General features: G+C 40.2%; 1 protein-coding gene across 2 annotated transcripts in view; it reads right to left on the bottom strand.

The window, feature by feature from the left end:
• acss2 (acyl-CoA synthetase short chain family member 2) overlaps positions 1–25850 on the bottom strand; it is a 72597-nt gene that overhangs the window by 18181 nt on the left and 28566 nt on the right. Inside the window, exons 3-11 of one of the 2 annotated variants that reach the window (XM_072241862.1) lie at positions 20958–21049; positions 17338–17441; positions 16669–16741; positions 15067–15142; positions 13878–13992; positions 13363–13407; positions 6180–6317; positions 992–1162; positions 214–347 (exon numbers count right to left, since the gene is read on the bottom strand). In XM_072241862.1, the coding sequence (XP_072097963.1) occupies positions 214–347; positions 992–1162; positions 6180–6317; positions 13363–13407; positions 13878–13992; positions 15067–15142; positions 16669–16741; positions 17338–17441; positions 20958–21049 (948 nt within the window). The remainder of the gene's footprint in view (positions 1–213; positions 348–991; positions 1163–6179; positions 6318–13362; positions 13408–13877; positions 13993–15066; positions 15143–16668; positions 16742–17337; positions 17442–20957; positions 21050–25850) is intronic. The other variant, XM_072241868.1, reaches the window with a different exon arrangement.

Here is a 25850-nt window from a genome sequence, read left to right as displayed (position 1 = left end):
CCCTTCGTGCCTGGGTAGAATCACCTCCTGGCCAATAATATTTGCTTGTAACAACATTATATTATGCCATGCCTCTAAAATTCACTTCTCTGATTTGAATAGAGTTGAACAGGAGGAAAATTCCCACTATGTTGCACGTTACCTCTACCAATACTAGGTAATTTCTATTTGAGAGATCAGAAGAATGAGGACATTTCAAAAAAAAGTTCTCACCTTTTAACTGGACCATCACCAAATTTCATTAGCAGTCGAATAGCCGTGGGTGCAGTGTAAAACGTTGTCACTTTGTACTTATCGATTACCTCCCAGAATCGACTTGAATCTGGATAAGTTGGTATACCTTCAAACTGGAACAGTTTTCACAAAACATCAGTTAACTAAAGGCTGAAACCACTAGTAATACTGGTTCATCAAAGTTGCTGGTGAACACAGTAGGCTAGGCAGCATCTCTAGGAAGAGGTACAGTTGACGTTTCGAGCAGAGACCCTTTGTCAGTACGAAGGGTCTCGGCCCGAAACGTCAACTGTACCTCTTCCTAGAGATGCTGCCTAGCCTGCTGTATTCACCAGCAACTTTGTGTGTTGCTTCAATTTCTAGCATCTGCAGATTTCCTCGTGTTTGAGTAATACTGGTTCAATTTGTTTCTGAAACCTTGGTGTAGTCTTACAATATTCCAACAACTTTCTTCTATTCAATAAAATGGTTTTATTATTAATTCAGAGTTGGCCTTATTTATCTTGACAGAAGTATAGTTGAATTTCCTACTGATATGATTATACCAGTTTCAGACTATAAGAGTATTAGAAATTTCACCTACAGACTCAGTGCAATGACTGCAATTGTGATGAATGAACAAAAGTGGTTGGTTGCAAAGAAAAAACAGGAAACTAGCTGTCAACGTTTTCTTTCAGATCATTCTTAATTTATCTAAAGAGCAGTATGTCAAAAAGCCTTTGGAACCTGGCTGCCCAATTGATACTCCAGTACTAACCATGACACTTGTTGCACCATTTGCCAGAGGTCCATAAGTGACATACGAATGTCCTGTAATCCATCCAATGTCAGCTGTACACCAATAGATATCATCGGGTTGGTAGTTAAATACATACTTAAAGGTTGTAGCAGTGTAAAGAAGATAGCCTCCAACTGTATGCTGAACACCCTTTAACAGAACAAAAAAGATTAGTCATAATGTGTAGCGGAGAAAGTTCAGTCTATAGCATGTTAACAAAATATACTCCAGTTATGGAAACGCACTAGTCAGGCATTCTATAGTCTGGCATGTTTTAGATCTCTAGTACAGATCTATATAAAATCAACTAATGCTAATTAAGCTCTAAACTGAAGTAAGATCTGTACTAACCCATAGCTGCACAGTAGTAGAGGGAGCAGTTTGGTAGCATAGCGGTTAGTGCAATATCACTTTACGGCACCACTGATCAGCAATCAGTTTTCCATTCCTGCGCTGTACGTAAGGAACTTGTATTTTCTCCCTGTGACCGTGTGGGTTTCTCCTGGGTGCTTCCGTTTCCTCCCACATTCACAAGACATGCGGTTTAGGGTGTGGGTATACTATGTTGGTACTGGAAGCACAGCAACACTCATGGGCAGCCCCTGCACAATCCTCGGACTTTGTTGATTGTTGATGCAAAGCAACACATTTCAATGTATGTTTCGACAAATCACAGATAAAGCATGTCTTTAGATCTACCAGAGCAACTTCTGCAATCTCAGCTGAAAGTATTTCCGTCTTGCGGAAGAATTATGTCACAGACTCTTCTTGGAGCTCTTAAGAGACCTGGACATTGTCCTGTTCAGTGAAAAATAATCAGGGGCAATTTCTGTCATCTAGCGCCACCAATCAGGTCCCAAGTGTGCTGGACTAGGGAGTTTCAGCCTGTCATTAAATTGAATTTTTAATAATGCTATTTCAAGAATCAAGCAAGGCCAGAGGAAAAATTTTCTGGCAGGTCTACATTAATGCTGGGATTCACATGGGAATGTGCAAGTCCCTAATGTGTTGGATACTCATTACCAACTATTTTCCAACAGCAATCCAAAGCTATATTCCTTGTGAAATTTAGTAGCAGAGTGAAAACTTGCAGCAATTCACCAACACTAATACAAGACCAGCTAGGGCCACTTAATTTGTGAAGTTAAAACTTCATTGTTCAGTTAAAGAAATGTTTTTAAATGACATTGGTATTTTAGTAATTTTCATATATATTATTAAAAGTATTGTTTTTAAAATCACCTCTGATATTCAGAAACATTTGTTGTTTTTGACATCAGGCTAAACTAAAGGACGGGTTGACCTTGCTATTACATTTTTTTTCAGCAGTCAACAGCTTTTTTCTCAACTGCTTTGTGGATATCACTTATTCTTCCCTCATCCACCCCTCACCCACTAGCCCCTCCACATCATCTCACGCCTACACACACAGATTCAGAAGACACTTAGAAGCAAGATTACATTGTCAAAGCCACAAAAGGTAACTTTGTACTTACTGTTTAGATCATGCCAGCAAGTTCCAGTCTATTAATGAAAGAATTATTGGAAATAATGTTGTAAATGTGCATGTGCTACACAGAACAAGGGAAAAAGTGATGACCCATTAACTACATGGTAAGAAGCAGGAAACACAGGAATTCAGAGACTGAGATTTGGATGTCCAAGCACAGAAACCACCAAACACTGATGGACATGTTAAAAAACAAAATGTTAATATAGTGTTGATTCTCATCAGCCCTGGATTGGAATACAAAATGGTGAAAGTCATGTTACAGTTATCCAAAGCTCTAGCGGTCAATCAAGATGCAGTCTACCACACACTGGCCTTGAAGAAGGGGTAAAGCAGATCCACTGAAATGGTTGGAATTACAGTATATTGGATCACAAAGGCATTCAAAAGGTTTTCTATTAGACAAGAATGAGACACAAGGCATATTGCTTATGATTCTTTTATTAAGTGTTCCGAAAGCAAAGAAGAACAAGTAATAAGAGAACAAAGACCAGACTAAAAAGTAGTCATGGTCATCTCACACCCAAACTAATGATAACAGCAAACTCCAGAGATAACAAGTAACTATAAAATTCCCAGGTAGTGAAACACTTGATACTGAAAACTAAGTAGATTTTAGAAAAATACAGAAGCAGATGTAGTGTGATTACTGGAAAATTTACTGAATAATTGCATCTACACAGGCGATTATATAAAAATACAAGCATAGGAAAGTTAAACAAGAAAAATAATAATTCTACACTCCCATCCAACAACATGAAAACTGGTTGCAGAGAACAGGCTGTTATATCCTTGTCTATTGAATTTAAAATGCATTAATTTATGTTTTATGAGAATTGCTAGGTGGGGACCAAAGGTGAACAAAGGTGTCGCGTCCTTTTCAGGGCGGTTAGTCCACCTTTGGTCCCCACCTGGCACTCTGCTCTCACCTGTGGCTCCCCGTAGCTGTTTGCATGCGACAGCAGCCACACCCCGGGCAACGGCTTCGACAAGTCAGCTAAACCAGGTGAGGGTAGCCGATGGGTCTCAAACCCTCGGTGAGATAGGGAGTTGTCTATCCCAGCATATGAAGACAGACTCCAGTGGATTGAGCGAACGAGACCAATGGAAGGTCCAACGGTCAAGAAGGCGGTCTCTGCAAGCGTCGTGGAACGTGTAGAGCAGGACAAGACACAGAAGATGTCCTGGTCATCCACTGCGCCTAGTCCCATCTCCAGCCGTCTAGACACTGTCTTGCCACTGGATCCAGATGGGAATTGGGAAGAGAGAGAGAGGCTGACGCTGTGCAACTCTCCCTCACTTAAATCCAAATCATGCGCTAATCTTGGCACCATCAATGGTGTCGAGGTCCTCATCGACATCAACAATGGACGAACAACTGATGAGAATTGCTAATAAAGGTGGACACAACTATTACTTCTGCTGAAAGAGTCCATAAATGTCAGAGGAGAGGGGTTGGTAAAGACTTAAAATCAGAGCTTGGCTGTTCAAGCAACATGTCAGGGCTATATACTTTTAAACGTAGTGTCTGTGTAACAAAGTTGTAATTACATTATAGAACTGGTCTCAAGACACTGCTGCCTTTGAAACAAAAAATGCTGCACAACTTATCTCTGCAGTTAATATTTAAACTTTTCAAACAATAAGCAATAAAACAATAACTACCATGTGCGCTCATATCAATGGTTTCAGATATCAAGGCAAATTTGTTCCCAGGCAATGAAATTGCTATTGAATGTAGTTGGGATGATTTTGCACCCCAACTACATCCCAACAGTTTAATGTTAAATGGTTTGATACAGAATTACCCAGTGTAGTAGGACAAGAATTATTTTTCCAGCTTAAAGAACCAATGCTTCTCAGAGAAGTTACAAAGCTGGCTCTGTTTACTTTGCGACAATGTAGACCTAGAAGTGATGCAATGATGGTGACAGCAATGACAGAGTTAGATTGCAAACAACTGATAAGTCTTTTTTTCAGTTTGACAGACCATGGAGAAATAGGGCTCAGGTCATTAACTACGTGGATCTGCGCACCAAAGCTGGAGTTTCGTCACCCAGCTGACTTACTGCTCAGATTCAAAGAAAGAGTTGAAATTGTTCTTTATTGGAAGTGACTCCCAGTTCACGTTAGCATGCTCATTACAGTCTCTTGGACTTCCCAGTTAAGAACACAAGATCATCTGAAAGCAGGAGAAAACTATTTGGCCCTTCCTATCTGTCCATCAATGATATTTACTATAGCACCTGTTTCTTGTACTATCCCAAATCCCTCAATTCCCTTAACATCCAAACATTTATTGATCTATGCCATAAATATATTTGACTTTTGATCACCACAGATTCAGCAGTCCATTATTTTGAGACTGTAACTCCCTACTCCTAGAGAGCCAGGGAAACATCTTTCCTGCGCCTTCCATGTCCAGCCCCATGGGAGTGTTAGATGTTTCAACAAGATTGCTGTCAGTGCTCCAAACTCTCCAGATGAAAGGCCTGGTCTGCTTAATCTCTCTTTAAACACTAAATCCACCAAACAAGTGGTGGATGCACAACTTCTATCACAGGGGTTCCCAACCTGGGGTCCACTGACCCCCCAGTTAATGGTAGAGATCCATGGCATAAAAAAAGATTGGGAACCCCTGCACTATCCCCAAGTACGCACTTTTTTTTAGGCAAGGACTCCAGGCTCAGCAATATAATCCAGATGTAATCCTATCATGGCTTTCTGTAATTCCAGGAAAACAATTCTGCTCATGTAAACACGAGAAAGTCTACAGATGCCAGAAATGCAAATCAACACGCACACAAAATGCTGGAGGAACTCAGAAGGTCAGGTAGTTTTTTTAATGGGAAAAAGTAAACAGTCGACATTTCAGTCCAAGACCCTTCATCAGTACTGAGAAGGAAGGGGGAAGATGCATGAATAAAAAGGTGGGGGGGTAGGGGTGGAGGAAGGAGGCTAGCTGTACGGTGACAGGTGTGATCAGGTGGGTGGGAAAGGTCAAGGGCTGGAAGAGGAAAGAATCTGATGGGAGAGAAGAGTGGGCAACAGGAGAAAAGGGAGGTGGAGGGGACCCAGGGAAAGTAATAGGTAGGTGAGAAATGGGGTCAGAGTAGGTAAAAAGAGGAAGTGGTGGGGGGGGGGGTAATTTGTTCATCAGAATGAGAAAGCAATATTCATGCTATCAGGCTAGAGGGTACCCAAAAATACACACAAGCTGTTGCTGCTGCACAGAGGGTGGCCTCATCTTGGCACAAGATGCGGCCATGGAGCGACACGTTGGAACCTAAAATCCTCTTGCAATAATAACTTCCTAATTGCTTGCTGCTCATTAATTTCTTGGATCCATGTACAAAGACACCCAGATGTCTGCAAACACCAACACTTTTCAATCTCTCACCATTTAAAGAAATATTCCCCACTTCGAATCAAGTGGATAACCTCACAATTCCACACCATATTCCTTCCCCCTAGTTCTGTTTTACGCCTTACAGTTTTTGTTTAAAATGCCTCTCCCAGTACAAATTACACAACTCTTTAGGGGTAGGAAGCACTGTGAGATTATGTCGACCATTGAATAGGACCAAGCTTAATTAGCCAATTTGTCTTTTATTGGCCATCAAGTTCATGTGTTCATAATTAGAGCAATGTCTTTACCTTTGGCTTTCCGGTTGATCCACTAGTGTAAAGGATAAACAGAGGATCTTCAGTCTTGCACCATTCCGGTTCACATTCATCACTGGCTTCCTTCAATAGCTCATGCCACCAAACATCAACATCTGCATTCCACGGTACCTGAAATCCATTAAAATTTAAAATAATAAAACCAGTTCATTGCAACTGTTAAAAAATACACATGTACCGTAATTGATTAAGTAACCTTAACATGGCATTATTTCATAGGCTGCTTTGGAATTAAAAACATGTTCAATGAAACCAAAGGTAAATGATTATTAAATGATTGCAATTACCGTTAATACTTACAAGTTTTCAATCTAGAGACTTAAAATAAGTGTTATTTGTCAATGTACATAGAAAATACAGTGAAATTGTTGTTCTCCAAAGATCGGGCAAACTGAAGCACAAGAGCAGTGTAATGGCAAGAAATGCCAGAAATCCGAATAAGAAGAGCTGAAGTAACGTAGATCAGTCTAAATCTACGTTAAAAGAGTTAGCGTTATATAAGTGGTGAAGCAGGTATATATTGAAAAATTTGCATCAGCCCTTTAGAATGCTATCTATCTTCAAAAATTTTTTGCTGAATAACAGAGGTACTTGCAAAAATATTTATACTTAAACTAGATTTAAAAAAACTACTTTAAGAGCTAATTGTACAGAAGGTAAATAAATTTGATTCAAAAATATCCAAAACAACAACCCAGTCAATTCTAACATAGGTGATACATGTTGAGCAAAAAGTCAAAGGAGACAAAAGGCAGAACATCCTATTCTATTCAGACTTGTGTCAAAAGATCTTCAACACCTATCTGAACTATCAGAACAGAGAGAAAAGCTATCCAGAGTCACAACATAGAATAAGGACCTTCAGCCTATTGAATCCACAGAAACCAACAACCACCCACCACCCATATACACTAATGCTACACTAATCACAGTCGCAGAAAAGTACAACACCAAACAGGCCCTTTGGCCCATCTAGCCCATGCCAACCCATTTAAACTGCCTACTTCCATATTCTCCCCAATTTCGTACCAACTTCCTCCACATTTTACCACTCACCTACATACTAGGGGCAACTTACTGCAGGCAATTAACCTAAAAACCTGCACGTCTCTGCAAAGTGGAAAGAAACCAGTCTCAATGAAGGGTCTCAGCCCGAGACATTGATTGTTTATCCCCCTCCATAGGTGCTGCCTGACCTGCTGAGTTCCTCCAGCATTTTAAATGTCACCCAGTCACAGGAAGGATGTGTGAACTCTATAGACTCTGTGCTGAAAGCATCCTAGCCAATCTTGCAGCCAAGCTTGGGGGGGGGGGGGGGGGAAGAGTAAAAAATGAAACAAACAATGGAAAAAGAAAACAACTTTTGATGTACGAGCAGACCAAATAGATGACAATTGCACAAGATTTCAGAATTACACAAACAGCCAAGGCTCACAATAAATGTTTTAACATATGAAGGGGGACCTTTGCAGCAAAGTCAGAAGAGGATTGCCAAATTCACATTAATAAAAATGAGTATGACATGCGACTCTTAAAGATCAAGCAGCAATAGTATACATGGGTTGAAGCAGCAAAAACTTAACAAATTGCAGGAGGAAGTGAAAGGATCAGACAGTAGCCTATTCTAGTATTACTCCAATTTCTTTAGTTGCAAATTGAAATCATGAGGTCAATGCACAGAAGTTCAGCATGATTACTTCTTTAAAAGTAGCTAGTTCTTTCTGGACAGTGTAACAAAACAGAAGTTTAGCTTTCTCCAGTATTTGACCAAGTTAAATGACTCACATTTGAAGAGTGGATTGAACTTCAGCAGTAACAAAGAATGAAGAAAACCACGTTTCAAAACCCATTGTAAGTAAGTGGAGCAACACACATAAAAGTTGCTGGTGAACGCAGCAGGCCAGGCAGCACCTCTAGGAAGAGGTGCAGTCGATGTTTCAGGCCGAGCGCAGTAAGTGGAACCAGAATAGGCAGGCATGCCTGCCAGACAAGTTCAAGGTTTGAGGTTGAAATGCCTAAAGGACTGCACTAATATTTTATTTAAAAATTCCCTCATGCTCAATATGTCACAAGTGTATGCTGATTCAAATACTCTAACATTAAAATATAAAAATAAAATTTTACAGTGTTCAAAAGCTAACGATGCTTGTATAATTTCTTTATCCAGAGCACATTTAACGGTCTGCTTTCAACAGGCTCTCTCCATTCTTTAAATTCAATTTCTACATACTACAGAAAAGACCCAAATCATTTCATTCAGTCATTCATGTTTTTACAGTATTGCTCCAGAATGGCTTGTTGGAACCAAGAAGCTCCAGACGGTGCCTTGTCTGTAGAAGCTAGAGAGTCTGTTTGCACTGAAGCAGTCAGCTTGCCTTTCTTTGCTTTTATGGCGCAGCAGCGATGCAAGACTTTAATCCACCCTGCTGCACATTACAACTACAATAGCTGGTCAGAAGCTGGAGACCCCTACAGCAATAGCTTACCTCTTGATTCCCTACAGCCTTTCCACCATCGAATAAGACACATCTAGTGCAGAGCAGCAGGTTGGAACATTCCCCACTTAACAGGAAGAGTGTTGTCCCAATAATCAAAACCCTGCACAATCTACATGACAAAATGACAATACTTCAGTGGCGCTCTATTGACTATTCTTAATATTCAGAATAAAAACTGAAAATACTGGAAATACTCAGGTGAAGCTGCAGCTGTGGGAAGAGAAGAAAAGCTAATAGTTCAGGTCAAAGGTCATTCACCTGAAAACAATATATATTAATTTCTCTGTTGTCAGAAGATCTTCATCACTATGTGAATCCGCTACAAAATACACTGCTATTATTCACTGTGGCTATCCGACATCACATTCCAAAACGTTATTAGAGTCGTTGAGCAATACTGAAAGGACACAGGCCCTTCTGCCCAGCTCACCCAGCCGGCTCAAAGGATGAAGGTGCAGCTGCATGGAAATACCAGCAACTTGGAAGCACATCACTGAGCATTCATTGCAGATGGCACCAAATCCTGGAATACCCTCCCAGAAGGATTGCAGCAGTTGGCCACCACTTGAACATCAATGGGGTAGGCTATCCAACGGCTTGGGTTTAGATCAGGTAGGATTTTAAAAATGCAACGATTTCCAACCCAAATCAACTCAGACTCACTCATTTTGGGTTAATGAATGCTGTTCCAAGAGTGGCCAACTAAGTCCCTCCCAATAGGTAATTTCCTCAACCAAATACTTTAATGAAGCTGGATTGCTTATATTCCATCTCTTATATAAAACTTATCCCTGTAGGTATGGAAGCAGAGGAACTACAACTTCAAAGACACAAAACACATTTATTATCAAAGTACGTATGCAGTATGTAACCGTGAGATTCGCCTTCCCACAGACAGTCACGCAACAAAGACAACCATGGAACCTATTCAAAGAAAAACATCAAATCTCCAACATGCAAAAAATAAAGAACAAATCACACAAAAAAGAGCGAAAAACACAGAATATAAAACACCAAACTACAAAGTCATTGAGAGTCCAGGCATATTCAGTCCAGGTCAGTTCATCCCAACCCAGCACTATGTTTTTCATCATCTTCAGGTTGCAGAGCCTGTCCATCGCGATGAAAATCACTCGAAATTGCAAAAAAGGGAGCCTATCCCCGTATATGCTTTAGTAGTGGTTAAATGCTGCAATCATTCTTCGAAGGAATATTCCAGGATTTGGAGCCATCTACAATGAAGGATCAATTGTCACTGGTATTCCCATCTCCTATCATTCCATCCATTCCCCTACTCCGACTCACAGATTTTCCTCTCCCCTCTTCCCATTTCTCCACTCCTCATGCTAGTCTTTCTAATCCCTCTCTCATCTTGTCAGTCAGCTGCTTCTCAGTGATCAGAGTCAGAGTCAAAAGCATCTACTCAGGCCCTTTAATATATGAAAGTAACACTGTATACTTTGCCTTTGATGGTTTGCATCCATTGCAAAGCACTTTGAGGTATCCTGTAAAAGACAGGAAAGACAGTACAAAAATGCAAGCCTGTCTTTTGGCTGCGCAAGTATAAGAGCCCTTATCTACTCAGACAAGAACATCTACACTTAAGAGTGAATCTAGTACATACCAGGAGATATCTAGAGCAAAAAGCTCAGGAGAACTATGACTATGTAAAATGTGAATTATTTGTATCATTAACTTGTTTGCATCGTGTTCAATATCAAATTAGCTATGACAAAATACTTAAGATTCAAATTAGAGACGGCAAAGTATACTTGTAGAGCTGGTGTGATGAGAAAATACAGAGGCATGCAAAAGTTTGGGAACCCCTGGTCAAAATTTCTTTTACTGTGAATAGCTAAGTAAAAGATGAACTGATTTCCAAAAGGCATAAAATTAAAGATGACACATTTCTTTAATATTTTAAGAAAACTTTATCTCCATCTTTTACAGTTTCAAAATGACACAAAAGGAAAAGGGCCCAAAGCAGAAGTTTGGGCACCCTGCATGGTCAGTACTTAGTAACACCCACTTTGGCAAGTATCGCAGCTTGTAAACACTTTTTGTAGCCAGCTAAGAGTCTTTCAATTCTTGTTTGGGGGATTTTCACCCATTCTTCCTTGCAAAAGGCTTCTAGTTCTGTGAGATTCTTGGGCTGTCTTGCATGCACTGCTCTTTTGAGGTCTATCCACAGATTTTCAATGATGTTTAGGTCGGGGGACTGTGAGGGCCATGGCAAAACCTTCAGCTTGCGCCTCTTGAGGTAGTCCATTATGGATTTTGAGGTGTGTTCAGGATTATTATCCTGTTGTAGAAGCCATACTCTTTTCATCTTCAGCTTTTTTACAGACAGTGTGACGTTTGCTTCCAGAATTTGCTGGTATTTAATTGAATTTATTCTTCCCTCTACCAGTGAAATGTTCCCCTTGCCACTGGCTGCAACACAAGCCCAAAGCATGATCGATCCACCTCTGTGTTTAACAGTTGGAGAGGTATTCTTTTCATGAAATTCTGCACCCTTTTTTCTCCAAACATACCTTTGCTCATTGCTATAAAGTTCTATTTTAACTTCATCAGTCCACAGGACTTGATTCCAAAATGCATCAGACTTGTTTAGATGTTCCATGGCTGAAGGTTTTGCCATGGTCCTCACAGTCCCCTGACCTAAACATCATCGAGAATCTGTGGATAGACCTCAAATAGCAGTGCATGCAAGACGACCCAAGAATCTCACAGAACTAGAAGCCTTTTGCAAGGAAGAATGGGCGAAAATCCCCCAAACAAGAATTGAAAGACTCTTAGCTGGCTACAGAAAGTGTTTACAAGCTGTGATACTTGCCAAAGGGGGTGTTACAAAGTACTGCCATGCAGGGTGCCCAAACTTCTGCTTTGGCCCTTTTCCTTTTTTGTTATTTTGAAACTGTAAAAGATGGAAATAAAAAAGTTTTCTTGCTTAAAATATTAAAGAAATGTGTCATCTTTAACTTTATGCCTTTTGGAAATCAGGTCATCTTTTACTCGCTTAGCTATTCACAGTAATGGAAATTTTGACCAGGGGTGCCCAAACTTTTGCATGCCACTGTATTTTTGCAGATCACATCTGAGTATTTGTTGCTTGGAGTAACTGAAATGATCTTCACACTCTTCACAAATACAATTAATTAATAACCATGCACTAAAATTTGGCAGCAGATAGGGAGGGAAATAAATGGTTGATGTTTCATCTTGGCCTTAGACACTGACTGATTGTCTCTCTTCAGAGATGCCACCTGACTTGCTGAGCTTCTCCAGCATTGTGTGTGTTATGCAAGATTTCCAGCATCTTCAGATGATAATCTAAAATTTGGTTGCTGGATGATGCCCCAAAACATAACACATAGGAAAGACCACATTAGAGCCTCATCTTGATAACGACATGGGAAATAAAATATGATAAATGCTCAGAATTACAAACTGGTGTTTCAGACACAAAATGGTTTCATTAAATAAAAGTAAAATTCTGAGAAATGAGTCTGCACGTATTTTATTTAAGCAAGTTCATGCGAGAATTAGAAATGGCAAAACATCAGTAACCACAGTTGACAAATGGAAGAGAGAATAGAAACTTGCTTCCAATAGCAGTCGAAACTGACAACGGTAGAAACAACACTAAAGCAACTGCATCCTAAAACTTCAATAGTAAACTGCTCCAGACAATTTACCCTTGATTATACAATACACAAGTAGGACCTCAGCAATATTAAAAACTTTGATCACAACCGTCTGATATAACAAAACAAATAATTCAAAACTCATAACTTGTCCCAGCTGCTACCTCAACTAGGGTTATAGGATAGGATGCATTTTGATTTCTCAGCCGCTGAGTCATTCATGCATTAATTATAGTCATACAGCACACAGCAGTATCTTCAACCCACCAAGTCCACGCTGAACACCTAACCTGCACTTAGAATTCTAGCGTAATCCTATTTTATTCTCCCCACATTCCCAGTAGATCATCCTACCAGCCTGCACATCTTTGGGATATGGGATGAGATTGGAGCACCCAGAGAGGATCCACACTGTGACTAGGAGAAAATGCAAACTTGGCAGAGTCAGTATCTGAAGTCAGGACTGACCGAATCACTGGAGCTGTGAGACAGCACCTCTGTCAGGGAATGATTTGAAGACTTTCCTTGTTGGAGCTTGATTTTTTGTTAAGTGAAATCTGAACAACAAATATGTATTGAAATTCTGCTGGACCCCCAATGGAGATGCTTGTTTATTTTAAGGAACTTTTGATAGGATCAATATATTGCATGGAATATATTTGCATATTAGGGGAATTAAGGGTTATGGGGGAAAGAGAGGTAGGTGGAGGTGAGTCCATGGCCAGATCAGCCATGATCTTATTGAATGTGGGCAGGTTTGATGGGCCAGATGGCCTACTCCTGCTCCTAATTCTATTCTATTCTAACACTTGATAGGATGATTTAAAAAGTGCACTGACGTACATGGAATACAGGGACATTCAGTACAAAAAATAAAAGGCGGCTGAGATTGATAGCCAATTTCACAAAATAATGTTAATAAATTGAGGGAATGGATGGGCAAGAAGAGCAGCATATAGCAAAGCTAAGATGCAGTTTTCAAAGTTGGCAGCTACATTAAAACTAAAATACCTGGATTTTATGATGAGTATTCTTTGTTTCCTCATTGTCCTTACCCTGTAGAAAATTCATAGATGAAAGATGCAACAGTTTTGGTAAATACTTTTATACTAAAGCAGGTTTCCCTTTAGAGAACTTAAAACTACCTTTACACTAAACAGACACTCGGATACGTCTTCCATCCAACACCAATGCAGATAAATTCCAAGTCTAAACAGGAAGTTAATTATTGCTTTTCACTTTTTGATATCAACAATACAAATAAATTACTAGTAAGAACATTACAATTTTTAACTCATAGCTCAGGCTTTCATAAGGTAAGCTAAATCACAACTGTCTATCAAGTCAAACAATCAATGCTGTAGAGTGGATTGAGATGAGAATACATGGTATATCCAAGGAGATAACTGCCACACAAGTATCTGTTAATTGTGAACCAACCATCTCCAAAGTGGCAAACTAATCTGCACAAAAGAAACCGCATTGTATTTTGCTGTGCATGTTAAAACATTTCTGCTATACCTCACCTGACAGGGCCGCTTTGCAGGAGGTGATTCCAGAGTAATTGAAGTCTCAGCTTCACCAGCTTCTTCTGTTCCTCCATTGTGCTTTACAACAATGCATTTGCGCACATGGAAGTTCCTTCAAAGTTAGAAAGGTTTTAGAGGCTAGAACAATTTTTGTTTGGAAAGTATGTTAAGAACAAACCACACCAATAGAGAAAAGACACCAGAGAACTCAGCAGTTTCTTTTCACAATATATTTCCAGAGTGCTTACCTTATTAAGAAAGGGATCATTCATCCCTCATATCTGCTTCTTAAATTCATTTACCTCAATGCCACTTTCCTGCACTAATCTCATTTCCTTTGATTATCTTAAAAACCAAACATATATCAATCTCTGCCTTGAATATACCCAACAACTGCACCTCCACAGCCCACAGGTAGAGAATTCTGAAGATTCACTATCCACTGTCTGAAGGGGTTTTTCCCCTCACTCAGTCTTTATTTTCTGATGTTATCCCTGGTTTTCGACACCTGAGCCAGGACGAACATTATCCATGCGTCTGGTCACATGAGTCATCTCATTCTCTTGGACTCTAGTATAGACCCTTCCTTGTGATGTCTTCTCACAGGCAATGCCCCACTCCCAACCCCATTCCAGAAATCAACCTGATGAACATTTATTGCTCTTATTCTGTTGGAAAAAACAAAAAAGTGCTGGAAACACTCAGCAGATCAGACAGCATCTGTGAAAAAAGAAACAGAGTTAATGTTTCAGGTCAAAGATGCTTCATGAGATTAAATGCACCTTGACCTGTTGAGTATTTCCATCATTTCCTGCTTTTATTTCATATTTCTGGCATTTTCAGTTTTTATTTCATTCTCTATCATAAAAAATATTTCTATGTGTATGGAAAACAGATGTGAATGCACTGTTTCAAGTGCAGTGACATCTGGGCCTCTGTACAATTTCAGTTAGATACCTTTACACTTGTACTCAAATTAATCCATTTTCTCTCTCTCTCTCTCTCTCTCTCTCTCTCTCTCTCTCACGTGCACTCATTTGCCTCCCTAAATTCTAATTATACTTACATATTACTTTTCCTACAAAACTTTGCACATGGTGATCCAGATTCTTCCAGACACCAACATTTACCTATTATTTTATTTTCCCACCAGGGTTCATTTATTTAAAAATTGTATACCACATACCTCTCTCTGCACTTCCTCAGTGCTTCATCCACTACCTGCTTCAGGTTTATGAGTTTATCACCTCTGTAGAATCCATCTAAAATTAAGAGTTGTGCACGTTAAATACTTAGACTTGAATGTAGTGTTTTTACTGGATTGGTAACCAACTGCAAATTCACTGGAAATGAAATCTATTGTGGATGTCTCATGAAAATCCCAAGATCATTCTAAAAAAAAATCTAATCTTTTTCCAAAGCTAAAGCACCCACCTAAGGTGTGGTGCTCAAAACTGGATAAAGTACTCCATGTGAGATGTAACCAGCTCTTTGGACAACTACAAGTTCACTTCTAATGCCTTGCAATCCAATTCCTGTATTGATAGGTTTATTTTTGTATCTGTCTATTAGATTTCGGTAATCTTTAAGCATGGACAAACAAGTCCCTGGACCCTCACAGCTTCACCAGATAAAAGAACACACTCATAGCTATCCTTCTCAATCTAACTGCACTTACATTATTAGAAATCTATTGCCAAAATTTTGCAAAATGCTCTTCAGTAACTAATGAAGGGAGTTTCCAGTCTATCATTGGGGCAACACCCAGGCCAATATACAAGTGGTGTTAAGTCCCCAAGGAGAGGGCGGCCTATTCTTCATTACTGGTACCTGCCAAGTCCAGCACACGTAGATTAACCATTCTATTACTGTACTCAAAATAAAATACTGCTTAATCTAAATGCCACTTTATATGCTGTTTGTTATTACATTCAACAATAAATCTCTTCCAAAACGGCTCTCTACCCAATACAACAGACTGCCTTTAGTTACTGAGAAATGTCTTAAATTCACATGGATTGCTAGGGCGGGGTATGATGTGCATGGCCTGGTTATAGGCAGCCTGGAAAGCGACATCAAAATTTTTTTTTTAAACCCTGTCTGACACACATCTAAAGATAAAGAGACTATCTTTATTTGTCACATGTACATTGAAATATTGAAACATACTATAGTGAAGTGCGTTATATGTGTTAACGACCAACACAGTGCAGCCCACAAGTGTCACCACACTTCCAGTGCCAACATAGCATGCCCACAACTGATTAGCTCTGTCCTGTACATCTTTGGCATGTGGGGAAAGCAGACCATCTGGAGGAAACACACAGTAACGGGAAGAATGTACAAACACTTTACAGACAGTGGCAGGAGTTGAACCCCAACCGCTGATCACTGGCCCCGTAATAGTGTTACACTAAACACAATGGCATGGTGCCAACCTGATCAGTGGACTAGTATGACAGTGGATAAGAACTGATTTATAAAATTTCTTCAGAATGGAGCAATAATTTCTGTCTGTTCTGCACTTAAGAACAGGGCATCAAGGGGTATGGTGAGAGGGCAAGTATATGGGGTTGAATGGGATTCAGGATCAGCCATGATGAAATGGCAGAGCAGACTCGAAGGGCTGAATGGCCTAGTTCTGCTCCTATGTCTTATGGTCTAAGAAATTAGTAAACATAAATATCTCTATGTATATATTTTACACTAACGGGGAAGTACAGAAAAGTAGTACAACAATTGGCAAATTTTATGCAAAAACACATCAGGGAAATGGATGTTTAATTACCTGCTGTAACCAAAAAAGTGCAGCGAGAATCCAGAATTCTTTCACACAGAGATTCTGAAGAAAATCCTGCAAACTGAAGGTTATAATTATTTTAAAATTCATTCACAGGCAAGGATGTCATTTCTAGGGCAGAGTGGCCAAGTGACTCCAGCCCCAGGAGAACAAAATATATTTGAACTTCAAGTTGGAGTAGAAGACAATGGACCCAAATTGATGTTAGCTCTTCACATGCATGATGCACCAGCATAAGGAAGCACAGTGTCACTAAGTATTATACAAGGGAGAAAATCTGAAAGAGCGAGGAAGCTAGACTTAAGAAAGATTAATAAGGAACTTCAAAATTATGAAAGGTTTTAATAGGCAATGTTTATACTCATGGAGGAGAACAAAACTAAAAGCCTTTGATGTAAGAAGAGTACTGGAAGGTCAGTTGGGGAATTCAGAAATAACTTCTTTACCCAGACTGTGGTGGAAATGTGGAACTCACCACCACCGAGTGGTGGAAGCAAATAGTATAGGTGTGTATCAGGAGAGGCTGAGTGAACAGAGAGTTTTGTTAATAGATTTAGATGAAGTGGAGCAAGACTCAAGGGAAACACAAAACACCAATGTAGGTTGGTGGAGTTGAATGGCCTGCATCTGTGTTATGCACTCTAAAATTTTACTCACCACAATGGAATGGATTGCGCCTATTCTGACACAAGCTAACATGGCAACAACCAATTCTATAATCATAGGCATGTATATTGCAATTCTGTCTCCTTTCTTCACTCCTGTGGATTTAATTAAAAGGGCATTGTGACAAAATGAAAGAATACAAAAATAGGAACAGAAATAAGCCACACACACCCTACACCTTTCTCCCCCTCATCCAAGCCTCCTGTGTAATTCGATAACATCAAAGCAGGTCTGACTTTAGCCTCAATACTAATTTCCTGCTTATATCATAATCTATACCTTTCCTGTAATCTAAAAATTTCACCCTCCTCGTTCTTGAATATCTCTTTGATAACGGTCTCAGCAGGTCTCTGGGATTGAGAATTTCAAGTATTCATTACGATCCGAGTTGATACTCTCTCTTATTCCTTGTCTCAATGTGAGGGTCTTTACTCTGAAACTACTGAATGCCCCTTTTGCTAGATTCCTTTATTACAGCAAATATTCTTCCAACATATACTCCGTTAAATCCTTTCAGAGACTTACGTTTTTGCAAGATTTCCTCGTTTTTCTGATCTCCAATGAATAAAGAGCAATTAACACAACCTTTCTATCACTTCATTCCAATAAAGGCAATCACTTCATCCCAATTAACCTGCCACCAGTATGTCTTTGGACTGTGGGAGGAAACCGGAGCACCTGGGGGAAACCCATGTGGACACAGGGAGAGCGTACAAACTCCTTTAGGCAGCAGTGGGATTTGAACCAGGGTTGCAGGTACTGTGAAGTGTTGTGCTAACCACTATGCTACCGTGCCACTTCAACTATCTTGAAAGCAAGTACATCATTCTTTAAAATGTCTAGAACATGGCAGGATGTATGCCATTTTAGTAACATTCATTCTGTTTGATGCCTTGCAGTATGGAAGGAAACTTAGCCTTCTTCCCCATTTTAACCTGGAGTAACTTGTAAACAAAATTCAAAACAATGATTAATGTTCATATTCTGACCTTCATCTACACAATTTATATATTTGAGACATTTTTAAACTATTATTTCATTTTGGGAGAGTCTTACTATTTTTAGATGGACTCCTGAAAATAAACTTTCTCAACACAATTTTTCAGCTAATGTCTCCCACCCTCTCAGAAAAAAAAGCACAGAAACATATAATTTTTTGAAAAAAATGACTTGAAATTTGAAACAAAACTATGAAAGGTAATTGACACATAAGAAAAGCAAATTTGAATTTGTTTACTTGCTCTAAGATATTTAGTTATTTCCAATTACCAATTCAAGCCAAATTAAATAGATGGCGTACTATCTAAACAAATTCAAGAATATAAATTTACAGTACTGTGCAAAAGTCTTAGGGACATTTATATAGCTAGGGTGCTCAAGACTTCTGCACTGCACTGTACTGCTACCACAAAAAAAAACAAATTTCATAACATATGTGAGTGATGATAAACCTGATTCTGATATGGGTCTCTATTGTGGACTGAGAGTGGGAATGGGGCAGGGAGAGGGAAATCATGGTCGGGAAAAGGGGAAAGGGGGAGCAGAAAGCATTCTGTAATGATCAATAACCCTATTGTTAGGAATCAAATGATCTTGCCTGGTGTCTCAGGGTTGGGTATGTCTATACCCTCACCCCTGGCACTGCTTCTCTGCCACCTGTCCCACTCCCCTCCCACGGCACTTCATCCTCACGATTCCCCACATCCTTTGCTCCTGCCAGATTTACAAACTCACTCTGCTCCATAATGACAGTAGTGCAAAAGGCTTAAGCACACTAGCTACAAATATGTGGCCAAGATTTTTGTAGCTGCCACTTATCTACTTATCTACTCATTCCTGAATATCGTGTAAGTTTTGCTATGGAGAGCTCCACCTTTTGAGAGCTTGGAATGGAATTGAACACAGTACCGTCAACAGCGAGGGAACATCTCCACTTCCGACTTGATGAAATACAAGCTTCAGACAAAGCAGCTGATGTTGGTTAAACATAGCACACTACCCCGAGGAGCTCCTGCAATCATATCCTGGTACTTAGGGTGACCACTCCAACACTTCTAGATGACCGTGACTGGGAATGCTCCAGCTTGTCTTTAGCATTCACACAATGCCGCCCGACAGCAAGGGGAATCTCTCTGTTAGCATTGTGCATCTTCATTCATAACTAAGTATCCATTATCAAAGACTACCACAAAGACCATGCCCTCTTCTTGCTACTACCATTGGGCAGACCTTAGGTGCCACACAACCAGATTCAGAAATATTTATTATCCTACAATCATCAGTCTCCTGATCCAGAGAAGATAACTTCATTCACCACTACTCTGAACTGAGTCTACAACCTACAGACCCACTTTTCAGGCTTCTTTACAACTCATGTTCTCAGTATTATTTTTATTTTCACAGCTTGTCTTCTTTTGCACATTGGTTCTTTGTCAGTCTTTCCTTATGTATAGTTTTTCATAAAATTATTATGTACTTTTCTCCTGTAAATGCTGGCAAGAAAATGAATCTCAAGGTGGTATATGGTACTTTGATAATAAATTTACTTTGACTCTTTGAAGTATGACAAGTCTGCAGAGTGATGAAGCAAGAACTTTAAATGTTTGTAATAAAGAAAAGCAGTAAAAGTTTGAAGGTTATTCTTTTGTTTGGAATATATTTGTTCATTAGTTACGACAGTGCAATAGAGACCCAAGGGTAAAGGGAAGTTTAACTGACCAAGGCAGCTCGATCAAGACTTGATGTGATGATACTTTTACAAACAAGTCTAAACAAAAGTAGGTCTCTGGGCAATGGGTTGAGAACAAATAAAAATTGTGATTTTAAATTTTAAATGCCTTTATATTGTGAGGGAGTGTTTAGACCTGATCCACCTCAGACAGCATTATTTTGCCTGATTAAATATCAAAGATCAGGATAGAAAACAGTGTAATATATCTACATATACTATTAAGGACAAAATATAAACTATTATGATATCAGTAAACAATTCTAAAATTGACAATCATATCCATTAATGCACAGGCTTCTTGAAGTCACCAAAAAAGAAGAATTTTAAATTTTCAATATGACTCCTATGATATTTAATATTCTAAAAAGCACATTTCAGATGAATTCAAAATTGTTCAGTTGCTTCCAAAGGGTTAAAGAATAAACAATATTTTCTATGTTGGTTTTATTTTTAATGTACAATGCATGTACTACACTGGAACATGTTGATGAATACTGTTTTAACCTGCATTGTCAAGGCCAATTTGCCTTTCATGCACAAAATCACTTTACATTCCATTGTAAGGCAAGGTGTTACTTACTGTATGTCTGGGTTGCTAAACATTTTGCACTTTTTTTGACTATACCTTCAGCTTTCATTCAACTTATCAACAAAAAGAAGCATTATCTTGTGCTTTATTTGGCCAACATAAGAAAAAAAAGTTGATAAGTAAACCATTGTCTTTTTCGGAAACAATGACCATTAATAAAACTAATCTGTATATCCGTTTAAACAGCAATAGACAAAAGTATCAAAGATCTTGTATTAAGCTTCTACCTTTGATAGCTTGCTTTTACAGAACAATCGAGCTGAATTTTAAGAGGCAAGTTGTGGACCTTACCCTGAGCTCGTAGAACATTGGCAAATTTGCAGACTTGCTGTAAAAGGCACTTATAAGTTATTTCCATACTGTCCCCAGGGTCATTCCCTTCCCTGCAAAGAAACAAGATACACCTTTATAAGCTTTGTGAAGATGAACACTGTGCAAAACATGAAGTCAAGCAAACACAAAAATATTTTCATACAATGTAAGCTCAAAGATATTGAAACAGAGTTAAGCTACTCAGCCCATCAAGTCTGCTTCACCTATCATGGCCTATATTTTTTCCAGTCCCATTCTCCCGCCTTCTCTCTGACAAACCCCTTTACCAATTAAGAACCTATAAACCCAACAACAGCTGCTACAGCTCCCTATGCCTGAAGAAATTCAGCGTCAGTTTTGACAGGACATTATTCTGTGACTGTGCCCTTGGATCCCCGACTCTCCCATTAATGGAATCATCCTCTCAGGTCAACTCTATTCAGGCCTTTCAATATCTGGCGCATTTCAATGGGAAAACCACTCCCCCACTCCTCAGCTCCACTTTCATTCCTGGGATCATTCTCGTGAACCTCCTCTGGACCCTCTCCACCGCCACTACACCTTTCCTTAGATATGAGGCCCAAGAACAGAATCAGGTTTATTAGCTCTGACATATGTCATGGCTCCCAGCATTGGAAGATCATTAATCCAATCAAGTTTACGCCAGCTCTTAAAAGTACTCCTATCAGTCCCACTCTCCACATTTTCCTCAAACCTATACCCATCTACATATCCATCAATTCCACTCTAATTTTCCAATAGGTAAAAAAAATTCAGCCTCCAACAACCTACACAAATATAAAAAGCAAAATACTTATGGTAAGAAATTCAAGTCTTAGTCATAGATCCTTGTAGAACTCTCAGGTCAGAGGAGTGCATGTTCAAATTCCACCAGATACTTGAACACAGAAAAGAAATGCCAACTGACACCAAAGAGAAAATCTGAGCATTTTTTAAATGACACCAGCACATAGGTGTCAAGGCAAAGGAGGCGCGACAGCACCTCAACTTTCTTAGAAGTTTGCGTAGATCCAACGTCACTAAAAACTTTGTCTAACTTCTACAGATACACAGCAGAGAGTATCCTAACTGGCTGCATCATGGCCTGGTATGGAATCTCCAATGCCCAGAAACAGAGAAGGCTGCAGAAAGTGGTGGATAAAGCCCAGAGGACCACAGCGAAACCCTTCTCACCAATGAGTATATTTCATGGAGCCCTGCCACAAGAAAGCAGGTCCGTCATCAAAGAACCCCACAATCCACACTATGTCCTCTTCTTGCTACTACCATCGGGCAGGAGGTACAGAAGCCTAATGTCCTACACAACCACATTCAGGAAAAGGTATTACACTACAACCATCAGGCTCCTGAACTGGCATGGGTAACTTCATTCACCTCTACTCCAAACTGATACTATGACCCACACACTCATTTTCAAGGACTTTCAGTGTTCTCAGTATTATTTCTATTTGTAGAGTTTGTCTCCTTCTGCACATTGCTGTTTGTCAATCTTTGTCCATTTATGAATAGCATTTTATAAAATTCTATTGCATTTCTTGAGCAATACGCGCAAAATGCTGGAGCATTTCAAGCAGCATCTATGAAGGGGAATAAATAGTCGGTGGATGTTTCGGGCAGAGACGCTTCAGCAGGACTGGAAATGAAGGGAGCAGAAGCCAACATAAATAGGTGAAGGGAGTGGAAAGAGTACAAAATGGCAGGTGAAAGGTGAAACCAGGTGAGGGGGAAGGAGGATGGAGTTGGGGGTGGAGTGTTGAATGAAGTAGGAAGCTGGGAGGTGATAGGCGGAAGAGGTAAGGGACTGAACAAGAAGACTAATAGGAGAGGGCAGTGGATCATGAAAGGAGACACGATTTGTTTTTCCTGTAAATGCCTGTAAGAAAATGAATCTCAAGGTAGTATATGCACACTTTGATAATAAATTTACATCAATTTTGAAATTATGCAATCTTTCTTTGAACTGCTTCTAATGTATTAACATCCTTACTTCGATAAGGAGGCCAATACTGTACACAAAACTTCAGACGTGTTCCAACCAATGCCTTGTATAAGACCGTAAGTCATAGGAGCAGAATTAGGCTGCTCAGCCCATCGAGTTTATTCCTCAATTCCATCATGGCTGACTTATTATCCATCTCTACCCCATTCTCCTGCCTTCTCCTGGTAACCCTTGATGCCCTTACTAAATGAACCAACCTCTGCTTTAAATATACTCAATGCCTCGTCTTCCACAGGCATCTACAGTGATGAATTCTAGATTCACCACCTTCTAGCTAAAGAAATTCCTCATCTCTTCTATTGTTACAGCTATGTAGGACCCTGGGCAGACCCCACTTGGAGTACTGTGCTCAGTTCTGGTCACCTCACTGCAGGAAGGATGTGGAGACTATAGAAAGGTTGCTGAGGAAATTTACAAGGATGTTGCCTGGATTGGGGAGCATGCCTTATGAGAATAGGTTGAGTGAACTTGGGCTTTTCTCCTTGGAGCGACAGAGGATGAGAAGTGATCTGATAGAGCTGTATAACCATCATTTGGGAGATTTTAACAAGGCCAGTCTGGAAAAAAAAAATCACTAAACAATTACCATCAACAGATCACATGCAATATCACAGCAAAGAACACACTGGACCACTGCGACACCACCATCAAGAATGCCTACCGTGCTATTCCATGCCCTCACTTTGGGAAGTCTGATCACCTGGCTGTACTTCTACCCCCCCCGAGTATAGACAGAGACTGAAGACTGCAGCACCAGCAGTGAGGACCAAGAAGGTATGGACAAGGGAAGCACAGGAATGCCTACAGGACTGCTTTGAATCGGTGGACTGGACTGTATTCAGGGATTCATCTTCGAAACTGGACGAGTATGCTGCAGTTGTTACTGACTACATTAAAACCTGTGTGGATGAGCGTGTGCCCACAAAGGCTTGCTGTACATTCCCAAACCAAAAACCGTTGATGAACCAGGAGGTACGTCGTCTGCTGAAGGCTAGGTCTGTGGCATTCAAGTCTGGCAACCCAGGCCTGTACCAAAAAACCATCTATGATTTGCAGAGGGCTATTTCAAGGGTGAAAAGACAATTTTGAATGAGGTTGGAGGCGACATCGGATGCAAGGCAACTCTGGCAGGGTTTGCAAGATATTACTTCCTACAAAGCGAAACCCAATGGCATGAATGGCAGCGATGCTTCACTACCAGATGATCTCAATGCTTTCTATGCACACTTTGAAAGGGAGAACACAACTACCGCCATGAAGATCCCTGCTGCACCTGATGATCCTGTGATCTCAGTCTAACATCGGCCTCTGAGACAGTCTTTACAGAGAGTGAACCCTCGGAAGGCAGAAGGTCCCGATGGAGTACCTGGTGAGGCTCTGAAAACCTGTGCCAACCAACTAGCAGGAGTATTCAAGGACATTTTCAACCTCTCACTGCTATGGGCAGAAATTCCCACTTGCTTCAAAAAGGCAACAATTATACCAGGGCGTAAGAAGAATAATGTGGGCTACCTTAATGACTATCGCCCAGTAGCACTCATATCGACAGTGATAAAATGCTTTGAGAGGTTGGTCATGACTAGACTGAACTCCTGCCTCAGCAAGGACCTGGATCCATTGCAACTTGTCTATCGCCACAATAGGTCAATGGCAGGCGCAATTTCAATGGTTTTAGACCACCTGGGCAACACAAACACCTACGTCAAGATGCTGTTCATCGACTATAGCTCAGCATTTAATACCATCATTCCTACCATCTTGATTGAGAAGTTGCAGAACCTGGGCCTCTGTACCTCTCTCTGCAATTGGATCCTTGACTTCCTAACCGGAAGACCACAGTCTGCGCAGATTGGTGATAACATATCCTCCTCGCTGACTATCAACACTGGTACACCTCAGGGGTGTGTGCTTAGCCCACTGCTCTATTCTCTATATACACATGACTGTGTGGCCAGGCACAGCTCAAATGCCATCTATAAATTTGATGACGATACAACCACTGTTGGTAGAATCTCCGGTGGTGACGAGAGGGCGTACAGGAGTGAGATATGCCAACTAGTGGAATGGTGCAGCAGCAACAACTGGCACTCAACATCAGCAAGATGAGAGAGCTGATTGTGGACTTCAGGAAGGGTAAGATGAAGGAACACATACCAATCCTCATAGAGGGATTAGCAGTGGAGAGAGTGAGCAGCTTCAAATTCCTGGGTGTCAAGATCTCTGAGGATCTAACCTGGTCCCAACATATCAATGTAGTTATAAAGGCGGCAAGACAGAGGTTATACTTCATTAGGAGTTTGAAGAGATTTGGCATGCCAAGAAATACACTCAAAACCTTCTATAGTCGTACCGTGGAGAGCATTCTGACAGGCTGCATCACTGTCTGGTATGGAGGGGCTACTGCACAGGACCAAAAGAAGCTGAAGGTTGTAAATCTAGTCAGCTCCATCTTGGGCAATAGCCTACAAAGTACCCAGGACATCTTTAGGGAGCGGTGTCTCAGAAAGGCAGCGTCCATTATTAAGGACCTCTAGCGCCCAGGGCATGTCCTTTTCTCACTGTTACCATCAGATAGGGGGTACAGAAGCCTGAAGGCACACACTCAGCAATTCAGGAACAGCTTCTTCCCCTCTGTCCTCCGATTCCTAAATGAACGTTGAATCTTCGGACACGACTTCACTTAAAAAAAATACACATCATTTCTATTTTTGTACGTTTTTTAATCTATTCAATACACATAACTGATTTACTTGTTTATTTATGTTCTATTTATTATTTTTTTCTCTCTGCTAGATTATGTATTGCATTGAACTGCTGCTGCTAAGTTAACAAATTTCACAATACATGCTAGT

Source organism: Mobula birostris, chromosome 2, assembly GCF_030028105.1.
Source record: "Mobula birostris isolate sMobBir1 chromosome 2, sMobBir1.hap1, whole genome shotgun sequence".
Classification (NCBI taxonomy): Eukaryota; Metazoa; Chordata; class Chondrichthyes; order Myliobatiformes; family Myliobatidae; genus Mobula; species Mobula birostris.
This window is presented reverse-complemented; position numbering and strand designations above follow the sequence as displayed.